This window comes from Mytilus trossulus, chromosome 11, assembly GCF_036588685.1.
Source record: "Mytilus trossulus isolate FHL-02 chromosome 11, PNRI_Mtr1.1.1.hap1, whole genome shotgun sequence".
Lineage (NCBI taxonomy): Eukaryota > Metazoa > Mollusca > Bivalvia > Mytilida > Mytilidae > Mytilus > Mytilus trossulus.
In genome coordinates this window covers 46,867,987-46,881,630 of record NC_086383.1, presented here as the reverse complement: position 1 = coordinate 46,881,630, position 13,644 = coordinate 46,867,987, and the positions used below count along the sequence as shown (strand labels likewise).

Genomic DNA, 13,644 nt, shown 5'->3' with positions numbered 1-13,644 from the left:
AAGGCCGTTAGTTTTCTTCTTTGATTTTGTTTTACATTGTCTTATCGGGGCCTTTTATAGCTGATTATGTGGTATGGGCTTTGCTAATTGTTGAAGGCAGTACAGTGACCTATAGATGTTTATGTCTGTGTCATTTTTGTCCTTTGTGGATAGTTGTCTCATTGGCAATCATACCACATCTTCTGTTTTATATGTTCTTATTGACACCAGTGGGCAGCATGTTGTTGAAGACAATTGACGGGTTGTTGTTGAATACACTCGGCATTTAGTAATTAAAGTTACTAGGCTAATAGTTAGTTATTTAAGCCACTCGACATGTTGTTATTGACGCCATTGGCCAGGTTTCTATTGAAGATACTGGACTTGTAGTTATTGCAGACTATTGGGTAGTTGTTGTTGAAGACACTGGGCTTGGTAATGAGGACATTGGGTTGATAGATGTTGAAGACACTGAGCTTGTTGTTGAGGACATTGAGTTGATAGATGTTGAAGATACTGAGCTTGTTGTTGAGGACATTGAGTTGATCGATGTTGAAGACACTGAGCTTGTTGTTGAGGACATTGAGATGATAGATGTTGAAGACACTGGGCTTGGTGTTGAGGACAATGGGCTGGTTGATGTTGATGACACTTGCAGTGACTTGGCTTGTTGTTGTTAAAGCCACTGGGCATGTTGTTATTACAAACACTTGGCTGATAGTTATTCAAGACACTCGGCATGTTGATGTTGAAAACACTGGGTAGGTTTTTGTTGAAGACACTTGGTAGGTTTGTCAATGAAGACTCTGTCCGTTGTTATTGAAGACACTGCTGACTGTTGTTGAATACATTGGACAGGTTGTTTAGCTATTGAAGACACTGAGCTGGTTGTTCAAATTCTCGGCTGGTTGCTAAAGATACTAGGCTGTTTATCGATGAAAACACTGGGCGGGCAAGTTTTAATTAAAGGCACTTGGCTGGTTGTTGTTGAAGACACTAAGCATGTGGCTTTTTGATGAAGCAACTAGGCTGTTTATTATTTAAGTAACTTAGCATATTATTATTTAAGTCATTAGGGCGAATGTGTAGATAATACTGATTGTTATTGAAGCTATAAGGCTGAATTTCAGACATGTATATTGGTATATTATTTAACAAAATAGATTTCTTTGAATAGTTATATTAAAGATGCTGCCATAAACTTGATTGATATCTAGTTAGAATAACATTCAACAAGTAGTCAAATTTTCATAGGTTTCGTCTCTCGTATACAAGAGCCAGTGCTAACACCTGTACTTCTGATAAGATCTTTTCTGAAACATAATGGGTTAAAACAGGCCAGAAGAAACGATGGTTACGTTAGAGAAGACTTTCCAGCACAGTCAGTTATCTGTTCATCGAATTCAAAAATTAGATAAATATTCAATGCTATTTTCCCGTTCTTTGTGTTTCGAGAGCACTTGTCTCTGCAAGTGGCGTCTCCCATGTAAGAGTTTGTGGTTATTTGATAAATATTTTATGTTCGTTTGAGTTTACGAATTAGAATTTAAATGTATTTATCAAATTTTTACAAAATCGAACATGTAAAGTTGTTTGTTTATAGTTAACACGTGTTTGGTTAATTATAGTAAGGTCGGTTCGATTGGGATATTGAGATCATGCACGAGTGAACAAATCAGGTGGTTTAAAGTCATTGGAGCCATTGCAGTCAAAGTGTACAGTAGCATTTTATTAGTTTCTCTCCAACTTGTACTTTTCGTAATATGGCAAGTTCTGAACGTGAAGATCCTCTATGACATTATGGTACTGTCATAACAGATAGAGACATGCTTACCAAAGTTGCAGACATAACCTTTTACAATTTCTTAAGTGGATGAAGTTATTACGATTGCTGATAAGTCACCAGCAGGAATTGATACAGCCAAAGAATACCTGTCATACGAGCTTGCTTAGGTTGCCGATGATGAGAAGAAGATTAGGTCCGCTGCAACACGGACCTTGACTCACCAAGTAAAACAAGTAACACGAGCATGTTAAACATCAAGATGATAAGTATTGTTTACATAATGTATGGTTTTTCATCATATTGAATATAAAATTTTATTATATAACATTAATATTTAGATACAATTCAGTGCATGCCCTTTGAATATGAAAAAGATTACCTCTTCATGATCTGTTTTGGGAAATGAGAAGAACATATATAATATGAAAGATAAATTATACAAATTCATTCGTTTTAGACAGGATTGATAATGGTTATTGTATCCCGTTTATTATGATTCAACCAGTTATACTGCTATATTTATCAAGAACTATAAAAATGCGGAATTTGTTTCAGAAGCTAATTCAGAGAAAGGATTTGTAAAGGGGATCATTTTTGACCTACATGCAGTTAAACAACAAGTTTGGGAATAAGTAATTTAGTTATTCTTTTCATGGTATCCAGTTCAGTATACATCAGATTTATAATGAGTACTAACTATTTAAAAAGTATATAGTTAACATGAGCTTTAACTAAAATATCACAATACAGTACCCAAGAGTTTCAAATTGATTATTGTTGCCTAATCTACCATTGGGAATGATACTAGTACATTTCTTTTAAGTTTATTACTTTTTGAGTAACTGATTTTCTTAATTGCTGGGCCGATTTGAGTTAAATCTACTGCTAGTAGTATTAAGGCACTATACTGTTAATAATTTAATCCACTTAACATGTTGTTATTGGAGCCGCTGGATTAGTTGTAAGTGAAGCCACTAGGCATGTCGTAATATTAGAAACTTGGCTATAGTTATTCAAACCTCTAGACTGTTGTTATTGAAACTACTGGGCGGGTTTTATTGAGGCTACTATTCGTGTTGTTATTGACGACATTGTACAGATTGTGTTGTTGACGTCACTTGGCGTGTTGCTATTGACGAAACTGGGCATGTTGTTAATGACGCCACTGGGCATGTTGTTATTGACGCCGCTGAGCAAGTAATCATTGACGCCACTGGGCGTGTTGTTATTGATGCCATTAGGCGTGATTTTATTGACGCCACTGGACAGGTTGTTATTGACGCCACTGGGCGTGTTGTTATTGAAGCCACTGGGCAAGTTGACATTGAAGCCACTGGGCGTGTTGTTATTGAAGCCACTGGGCGTGATGTAATGGACACCACTGGACAGGTTGTTATTGATGCCACTGGGCGTGTTGTTATTGAAGCCACTGGGCAGGTTGTTATTGACGCCACTGGGTGTGTTGTTATCGACGCTACTGGGCGAGGTATTATTGACGACACTAGCCGAGGTAGTATTGACGCCACTGGGCGTGATGTTATTGATGCCACTGGGCGAGGTATTATTGATCACACTAGGCGTGTTGACATTGAAGCCACTGGGTAAGATACTGTTGAAGCCACTGGGCATGTTTTTTTCAAGCCATGGGCTATAAGCTAATCCATTAGGCATGTTGTTATTGAAGCACTTGGTTTGTTTTAGACGCCACAGGGCAACTTGGTATTGAAGCAACTGGACAAGTTGTTTGTTACGTCACTGGGCAGGTTGTTATATTCGCCACTTGCAGGTTGGTATTGAAAACATTGGACAGGTTGTTTGTAAAACCACTTGGCAAGCTGTTAATGAAGACACTTAGCTGGTTATGGTTGCAGCCACTGGACTGGTTGTTATTGATGCCGTTGGACAGATTATTGTTGACGCAGCTGGTCGTGTTGTTATTGAAGACACTGAACAAGTTGTTATCAAACCACAAGGCTGATTGTTAAATTTTCCACTGGGCATGTTATTATTGACTCCACTGGCCATGTTAGTATTTACGCCACTGGGCATGTTGTAATCGACACAACGGTTGTTATAGACGCAACTGGGCGGATTGGTATCGAAGCCGCTTGACAGGTTGTGTGTGAAGCCAGTGGGCAGTCTGTTGGTGAAAACACTTGGCTTGTTCTTATTGACGCCAATGGGCAGGTCGTCGTTGACGCCACACAGATAGGTAATTGAAGCCATCGGGCGCTATGTTAGTGAAGAAACTTGGAAAATTGAAGTTAAAGCTAATGGGCTGATAGTTAATTAAGCAACTGGACATGTTATTTTTGACGCAACTGGACATGCTATTATTGACGCAACTGGACATGTTATTATTGACGCAACCGGACATATTATTATTATTACATATCGGCATAATGTTGTTTAAGCCACTGGTCATGTCGTTATAAGATATAGGCTGATAGTTATATTAAGCCACCAGGCATGTTATTAATGCCACAGGGAAGGTTGTTTGTAAAGCCAATGGGCCGGTTGTTTTTGAAGACATTGGGCATCGTTCAATTCTTTTACATAAATAAGGCCGTTAGTTTTCTTCTTTGATTTTGTTTTACATTGTCTTATCGGGGCCTTTTATAGCTGATTATGTGGTATGGGCTTTGCTCATTGTTGAAGGCAGAACGGTGACCTATAGATGTTTATGTCTGTGTCATTTTTGTCTTTTGTGGATAGTTGTCTCATTGGCCAATCATACCACATCTTCTGTTTTATATGTTCTTATTGACATCAGTGGGCAGCATGTTGTTGAAGACAATTGACGGGTTGTTGTTGAATACACTCGGCATTTAGTAATTAAAGTTACTAGGCTAATAGTTAGTTATTTAAGCCACTCGACATGTTGTTATTGACGCCATTGGCCAGGTTTCTATTGAAGATACTGGACTTGTAGTTATTGCAGACTATTGGGTAGTTGTTGTTGAAGACACTGGGCTTGGTAATGAGGACATTGGGTTGATAGATGTTGAAGACACTGAGCTTGTTGTTGAGGACATTGAGTTGATAGATGTTGAAGAGTGAAGAAACTGAGCTTGTTGTTGAGGACATTGAGTTGATCGATGTTGAAGACACTGAGCTTGTTGTTGAGGACATTGAGATGATAGATGTTGAAGACACTGGGCTTGGTGTTGAGGACAATGGGCTGGTTGATGTTGATGACACTTGCAGTGACTTGGCTTGTTGTTGTTAAAGCCACTGGGCATGTTGTTATTACAAACACTTGGCTGATAGTTATTCAAGACACTCGGCATGTTGATGTTGAAAACACTGGGTAGGTTTTTGTTGAAGACACTTGGTAGGTTTGTCAATGAAGACTCTGTCCGTTGTTATTGAAGACACTGCTGACTGTTGTTGAATACATTGGACAGGTTGTTTAGCTATTGAAGACACTGAGCTGGTTGTTCAAATTCTCGGCTGGTTGCTAAAGATACTAGGCTGTTTATCGATGAAAACACTGGGCGGGCAAGTTTTAATTAAAGGCACTTGGCTGGTTGTTGTTGAAGACACTAAGCATGTGGCTTTTTGATGAAGCAACTAGGCTGTTTATTATTTAAGTAACTTAGCATATTATTATTTAAGTCATTAGGGCGAATGTGTAGATAATACTGATTGTTATTGAAGCTATAAGGCTGAATTTCAGACATGTATATTGGTATATTATTTAACAAAATAGATTTCTTTGAATAGTTATATTAAAGATGCTGCCATAAACTTGATTGATATCTAGTTAGAATAACATTCAACAAGTAGTCAAATTTTCATAGGTTTCGTCTCTCGTATACAAGAGCCAGTGCTAACACCTGTACTTCTGATAAGATCTTTTCTGAAACATAATGGGTTAAAACAGGCCAGAAGAAACGATGGTTACGTTAGAGAAGACTTTCCAGCACAGTCAGTTATCTGTTCATCGAATTCAAAAATTAGATAAATATTCAATGCTATTTTCCCGTTCTTTGTGTTTCGAGAGCACTTGTCTCTGCAAGTGGCGTCTCCCATGTAAGAGTTTGTGGTTATTTGATAAATATTTTATGTTCGTTTGAGTTTACGAATTAGAATTTAAATGTATTTATCAAATTTTTACAAAATCGAACATGTAAAGTTGTTTGTTTATAGTTAACACGTGTTTGGTTAATTATAGTAAGGTCGGTTCGATTGGGATATTGAGATCATGCACGAGTGAACAAATCAGGTGGTTTAAAGTCATTGGAGCCATTGCAGTCAAAGTGTACAGTAGCATTTTATTAGTTTCTCTCCAACTTGTACTTTTCGTAATATGGCAAGTTCTGAACGTGAAGATCCTCTATGACATTATGGTACTGTCATAACAGATAGAGACATGCTTACCAAAGTTGCAGACATAACCTTTTACAATTTCTTAAGTGGATGAAGTTATTACGATTGCTGATAAGTCACCAGCAGGAATTGATACAGCCAAAGAATACCTGTCATACGAGCTTGCTTAGGTTGCCGATGATGAGAAGAAGATTAGGTCCGCTGCAACACGGACCTTGACTCACCAAGTAAAACAAGTAACACGAGCATGTTAAACATCAAGGTGATAAGTATTGTTTACATAATGTATGGTTTTTCATCATATTGAATATAAAATTTTATTATATAACATTAATATTTAGATACAATTCAGTGCATGCCCTTTGAATATGAAAAAGATTACCTCTTCATGATCTGTTTTGGGAAATGAGAAGAACATATATAATATGAAAGATAAATTATACAAATTCATTCGTTTTAGACAGGATTGATAATGGTTATTGTATCCCGTTTATTATGATTCAACCAGTTATACTGCTATATTTATCAAGAACTATAAAAATGCGGAATTTGTTTCAGAAGCTAATTCAGAGAAAGGATTTGTAAAGGGGATCATTTTTGACCTACATGCAGTTAAACAACAAGTTTGGGAATAAGTAATTTAGTTATTCTTTTCATGGTATCCAGTTCAGTATACATCAGATTTATAATGAGTACTAACTATTTAAAAAGTATATAGTTAACATGAGCTTTAACTAAAATATCACAATACAGTACCCAAGAGTTTCAAATTGATTATTGTTGCCTAATCTACCATTGGGAATGATACTAGTACATTTCTTTTAAGTTTATTACTTTTTGAGTAACTGATTTTCTTAATTGCTGGGCCGATTTGAGTTAAATCTACTGCTAGTAGTATTAAGGCACTATACTGTTAATAATTTAATCCACTTAACATGTTGTTATTGGAGCCGCTGGATTAGTTGTAAGTGAAGCCACTAGGCATGTCGTAATATTAGAAACTTGGCTATAGTTATTCAAACCTCTAGACTGTTGTTATTGAAACTACTGGGCGGGTTTTATTGAGGCTACTATTCGTGTTGTTATTGACGACATTGTACAGATTGTGTTGTTGACGTCACTTGGCGTGTTGCTATTGACGAAACTGGGCATGTTGTTAATGACGCCACTGGGCATGTTGTTATTGACGCCGCTGAGCAAGTAATCATTGACGCCACTGGGCGTGTTGTTATTGATGCCATTAGGCGTGATTTTATTGACGCCACTGGACAGGTTGTTATTGACGCCACTGGGCGTGTTGTTATTGAAGCCACTGGGCAAGTTGACATTGAAGCCACTGGGCGTGTTGTTATTGAAGCCACTGGGCGTGATGTAATGGACACCACTGGACAGGTTGTTATTGATGCCACTGGGCGTGTTGTTATTGAAGCCACTGGGCAGGTTGTTATTGACGCCACTGGGTGTGTTGTTATCGACGCTACTGGGCGAGGTATTATTGACGACACTAGCCGAGGTAGTATTGACGCCACTGGGCGTGATGTTATTGATGCCACTGGGCGAGGTATTATTGATCACACTAGGCGTGTTGACATTGAAGCCACTGGGTAAGATACTGTTGAAGCCACTGGGCATGTTTTTTTCAAGCCATGGGCTATAAGCTAATCCATTAGGCATGTTGTTATTGAAGCACTTGGTTTGTTTTAGACGCCACAGGGCAACTTGGTATTGAAGCAACTGGACAAGTTGTTTGTTACGTCACTGGGCAGGTTGTTATATTCGCCACTTGCAGGTTGGTATTGAAAACATTGGACAGGTTGTTTGTAAAACCACTTGGCAAGCTGTTAATGAAGACACTTAGCTGGTTATGGTTGCAGCCACTGGACTGGTTGTTATTGATGCCGTTGGACAGATTATTGTTGACGCAGCTGGTCGTGTTGTTATTGAAGACACTGAACAAGTTGTTATCAAACCACAAGGCTGATTGTTAAATTTTCCACTGGGCATGTTATTATTGACTCCACTGGCCATGTTAGTATTTACGCCACTGGGCATGTTGTAATCGACACAACGGTTGTTATAGACGCAACTGGGCGGATTGGTATCGAAGCCGCTTGACAGGTTGTGTGTGAAGCCAGTGGGCAGTCTGTTGGTGAAAACACTTGGCTTGTTCTTATTGACGCCAATGGGCAGGTCGTCGTTGACGCCACACAGATAGGTAATTGAAGCCATCGGGCGCTATGTTAGTGAAGAAACTTGGAAAATTGAAGTTAAAGCTAATGGGCTGATAGTTAATTAAGCAACTGGACATGTTATTTTTGACGCAACTGGACATGCTATTATTGACGCAACTGGACATGTTATTATTGACGCAACCGGACATATTATTATTATTACATATCGGCATAATGTTGTTTAAGCCACTGGTCATGTCGTTATAAGATATAGGCTGATAGTTATATTAAGCCACCAGGCATGTTATTAATGCCACAGGGAAGGTTGTTTGTAAAGCCAATGGGCCGGTTGTTTTTGAAGACATTGGGCATCGTTCAATTCTTTTACATAAATAAGGCCGTTAGTTTTCTTCTTTGATTTTGTTTTACATTGTCTTATCGGGGCCTTTTATAGCTGATTATGTGGTATGGGCTTTGCTCATTGTTGAAGGCAGAACGGTGACCTATAGATGTTTATGTCTGTGTCATTTTTGTCTTTTGTGGATAGTTGTCTCATTGGCCAATCATACCACATCTTCTGTTTTATATGTTCTTATTGACATCAGTGGGCAGCATGTTGTTGAAGACAATTGACGGGTTGTTGTTGAATACACTCGGCATTTAGTAATTAAAGTTACTAGGCTAATAGTTAGTTATTTAAGCCACTCGACATGTTGTTATTGACGCCATTGGCCAGGTTTCTATTGAAGATACTGGACTTGTAGTTATTGCAGACTATTGGGTAGTTGTTGTTGAAGACACTGGGCTTGGTAATGAGGACATTGGGTTGATAGATGTTGAAGACACTGAGCTTGTTGTTGAGGACATTGAGTTGATAGATGTTGAAGATACTGAGCTTGTTGTTGAGGACATTGAGTTGATAGATGTTGAAGATACTGAGCTTGTTGTTGAGGACATTGAGTTGATAGATGTTGAAGACACTGAGCTTGTTGTTGAGGACATTGAGTTGATAGATGTTGAAGAGTGAAGACACTGGGCTTGGTGTTGAGGACATTGAGTTGATAGATGTTGAAGACACTGGGCTTGGTGTTGAGGACATTGAGTTGATAGATGTTGAAGACACTGAGCTTGTTGTTGATGACATTGAGTTGATAGATGTTGAAGACACTGAGCTTGTTGTTGAGGACATTGAGTTGATAGATGTTGAAGACACTGAGCTTGTTGTTGATGACATTGAGTTGATAGATGTTGAAGAGTGAAGACACTGAGCTTGTTGTTGAGGACATTGAGTTGATAGATGTTGAAGACACTGAGCTTGTTGTTGAGGACATTGAGTTGATAGATGTTGAAGACACTGAGCTTGTTGTTGATGACATTGAGTTGATAGATGTTGAAGAGTGAAGATACTGAGCTTGTTGTTGAGGACATTGAGTTGATAGATGTTGAAGACACTGAGCTTGTTGTTGAGGACATTGAGTTGATAGATGTTGAAGACACTGAGCTTGTTGTTGAGGACATTGAGTTGATAGATGTTGAAGACACTGAGCTTGTTGTTGATGACATTGAGTTGATAGATGTTGAAGAGTGAAGATACTGAGCTTGTTGTTGAGGACATTGAGTTGATAGATGTTGAAGACACTGAGCTTGTTGTTGAGGACATTGAGTTGATAGATGTTGAAGACACTGAGCTTGTTGTTGATGACATTGAGTTGATAGATGTTGAAGAGTGAAGATACTGAGCTTGTTGTTGAGGACATTGAGTTGATAGATGTTGAAGACACTGAGCTGGTTGTTGATGACATTGAGTTGATAGATGTTGAAGAGTGAAGATACTGAGCTTGTTGTTGAGGACATTGAGTTGATAGATGTTGAAGACACTGAGCTTGTTGTTGATGACATTGAGTTGATAGATGTTGAAGAGTGAAGATACTGAGCTTGTTGTTGAGGACATTGAGTTGATAGATGTTGAAGACACTGAGCTTGTTGTTGAGGACATTGAGTTGATAGATGTTGAAGACACTGAGCTTGTTGTTGATGACATTGAGTTGATAGATGTTGAAGAGTGAAGATACTGAGCTTGTTGTTGAGGACATTGAGTTGATAGATGTTGAAGACACTGAGCTTGTTGTTGAGGACATTGAGTTGATAGATGTTGAAGACACTGAGCTTGTTGTTGATGACATTGAGTTGATAGATGTTGAAGAGTGAAGATACTGAGCTTGTTGTTGAGGACATTGAGTTGATCGATGTTGAAGACACTGAGCTTGTTGTTGAGGACATTGAGTTGATAGATGTTGAAGACACTGAGCTTGTTGTTGAGGACATTGAGTTGATAGATGTTGAAGACACTGAGCTTGTTGTTGAGGACATTGAGTTGATAGATGTTGAAGAGTGAAGATACTGAGCTTGTTGTTGAGGACATTGAGTTGATAGATGTTGAAGACACTGAGCTTGTTGTTGAGGACATTGAGTTGATAGATGTTGAAGACACTGAGCTTGTTGTTGAGGACATTGAGTTGATAGATGTTGAAGACACTGAGCTTGTTGTTGAGGACATTGAGTTGATAGATGTTGAAGACACTGAGCTTGTTGTTGAGGACATTGGATTGATAGATGTTGAAGACACTGAGCTTGTTGTTGAGGACATTGAGTTGATAGATGTTGAAGAGTGAAGATACTGGGCTTGGTGATGAGGACATTGAGTTGATAGATGTTGAAGACACTGAGCTTGTTGTTGAGGACATTGAGTTGATAGATGTTGAAGACACTGAGCTTGTTGTTGATGACATTGAGTTGATAGATGTTGAAGACACTGAGCTTGTTGTTGAGGACATTGAGTTGATAGATGTTGAAGACACTGAGCTTGTTGTTGAGGACATTGAGTTGATAGATGTTGAAGACACTGAGCTTGTTGTTGAGGACATTGAGTTGATAGATGTTGAAGACACTGAGCTTGTTGTTGAGGACATTGAGTTGATAGATGTTGAAGACACTGAGCTTGTTGTTGAGGACATTGAGTTGATAGATGTTGAAGACACTGGGCTTGGTGTTGAGGACATTGAGTTGATAGATGTTGAAGACACTGGGCTTGGTGTTGAGGACAATGGGCTGGTTGATGTTGATGACACTTGCAGTGACTTGGCTTGTTGTTGTTAAAACCACTGGGCATGTTGTTATTACAAACACTTGGCTGATAGTTATTCAAGACACTCGGCATGTTGATGTTGAAAACACTGGGTAGGTTGTTGTTGAAGACACTTGGTAGGTTTGTCAATGAAGACTCTGTCCGTTGTTATTGAAGACACTGCTGTCTGTTGTTGAATACATTGGACAGGTTGTTTAGCTATTGAAGACACTGAGCTGGTTGTTCAAATTCTCGGCTGGTTGCTAAAGATACTAGGCTGTTTATCGATGAAAACACTGGGCGGGCAAGTTTTAATTAAAGGCACTTGGCTGGTTGTTGTTGAAGACACTAAGCATGTGGCTTTTTGATGAAGCAACTAGGCTGTTTATTATTTAAGTAACTTAGCATATTATTATTTAAGTCATTAGGGCGAATGTTTAGATAATACTGATTGTTATTGAAGCTATAAGGCTGAATTTCAGACATGTATATTGGTATATTATTTAACAAAATAAATTTCTTTGAATAGTTATATTAAAGATGCTGCCATAAACTTGATTGATATCTAGTTAGAATAACATTCAACTTGTAAGTAGTCAAATTTTCATAGGTTTCGTCTCTCGTATACAAGAGCCAGTGCTAACACCTGTACTTCTGATAAGATCTTTTCTGAAACATAATGGGTTAAAACAGGCCAGAAGAAACGATGGTTACGTTAGAGAAGACTTTCCAGCACAGTCAGTTATCTGTTCATCGAATTCAAAAATTAGATAAATATTCAATGCTATTTTCCCGTTCTTTGTGTTTCGAGAGCACTTGTCTCTGCAAGTGGCGTCTCCCATGTAAGAGTTTGTGGTTATTTGAAAAATATTTTATGTTCGTTTGAGTTTAAGAATTAGAATTTAAATGTATTTATCAAAGTTTTACAAAATCGAACATGTAAAGTTGTTTGTTTATAGTTAACACGTGTTTGGTTAATTATAGTAAGATCGGTTCGATTGGGATATTGAGATCATGCACGAGTGAACAAATCAGGTGGTTTAAAGTATATAGTTAACATGAGCTTTAACTAAAATATCACAATACAGTAACCAAGAGTTTCAAATTGATTATTGTTGCCTAATCTACCATTGGGAATGATACTAGTACATTTCTTTTAAGTTTATTACTTTTTGAGTAACTATTTTTCTTAATTGCTGGGCCGATTTGAGTTAAATCAACTGCTAGTAGTATTAAGGCACTAGACTATTTTAAAATAATTTAATCCACTTAACAGGTTGTTATTGGAGCCGCTGGATTAGTTGTAAGTGAAGCCACTAGGCATGTCGTAATATTAGCAACTTGGCTATAGTTATTCAAACCTCTAGACTGTTGTTATTGAAACTACTGGGCGGGTTTTATTGAGGCTACTATTCGTGTTGTTATTGACGACATTGTACAGATTGTGTTGTTGACGTCACTTGGCGTGTTGCTATTGACGCAACTGGGCATGTTGTTAATGACGTCACTGGGCATATTGTTATTGACGCCGCTGAGCAAGTAATTATTGACGCCACTGGGCGTGTTGTTATTGATGCCATTAGGCGTGATTTTATTGACGCCACTGGACAGGTTGTTATTGACGCCACTGGGCGTGTTGTTATTGAAGCCACTGGGCAAGTTGACATTGAAGCCACTGGGCGTGTTGTTATTGAAGCCACTGGGCGTGATGTAATGGACACCACTGGACAGGTTGTTATTGATGCCACTGGGCGTGTTGTTATTGAAGCCACTGGGCAGGTTGACATTGACGCCACTGGGCGTGATGTTATTTAAGCCACTGGGCGTGATGTTATTGACCACACTGGACAGGTTGTTATTGACGCCACTGGGCGTGTTGTTATTGGAGTCACTGGGCAGTTTGACATTGACGCCACTGGGCGTAATGTTATTAACGCCACTGGACAGGTTGTTATTGGTGCCACTTGACGTGTTGTTATTGAAGCCACTGGGCAGGTTGACATTGACGCCACTTGGAGTGTTGTTATTGAAGCCACTGGACAGGTTGACATTGAAGCCACTGGGCGTGTTGTTATTAACGCCACTGGACGTGTTGTTATTGAAGCCATTGGGCAGGTTGACATTGAAGCCACTAGGCAAGATGCTGTTGAAGCCACTGGGCAAGATGATGTTATAGTCACTGCGCAGGTTGATATTGACGCCACTTGGTGTGTTGTGATTGACGCCACTGGGCGTGTTGTCATTGACGCCAC

At 38.7% G+C, this 13,644-nt stretch overlaps 2 protein-coding genes across 2 annotated transcripts; one reads left to right on the top strand and one right to left on the bottom strand.

The window, feature by feature from the left end:
* Window positions 1-8,956: 8,956 nt before the first annotated feature.
* LOC134690096 (mucin-21-like) lies at window positions 8,957-10,915 on the bottom strand. The gene has a single exon (XM_063550067.1). The coding sequence runs from the start codon at window positions 10,913-10,915 to the stop codon at window positions 8,957-8,959; it is 1,959 nt and encodes a 652-aa protein (XP_063406137.1).
* Window positions 10,916-10,926: 11 nt separating this feature from the next.
* Window positions 10,927-11,424, top strand: LOC134690095 (uncharacterized). Its single transcript, XM_063550066.1, has one exon. It carries the CDS (start codon window positions 10,927-10,929, stop codon window positions 11,422-11,424), a length of 498 nt encoding a protein of 165 aa, XP_063406136.1.
* Window positions 11,425-13,644: the final 2,220 nt, after the last annotated feature.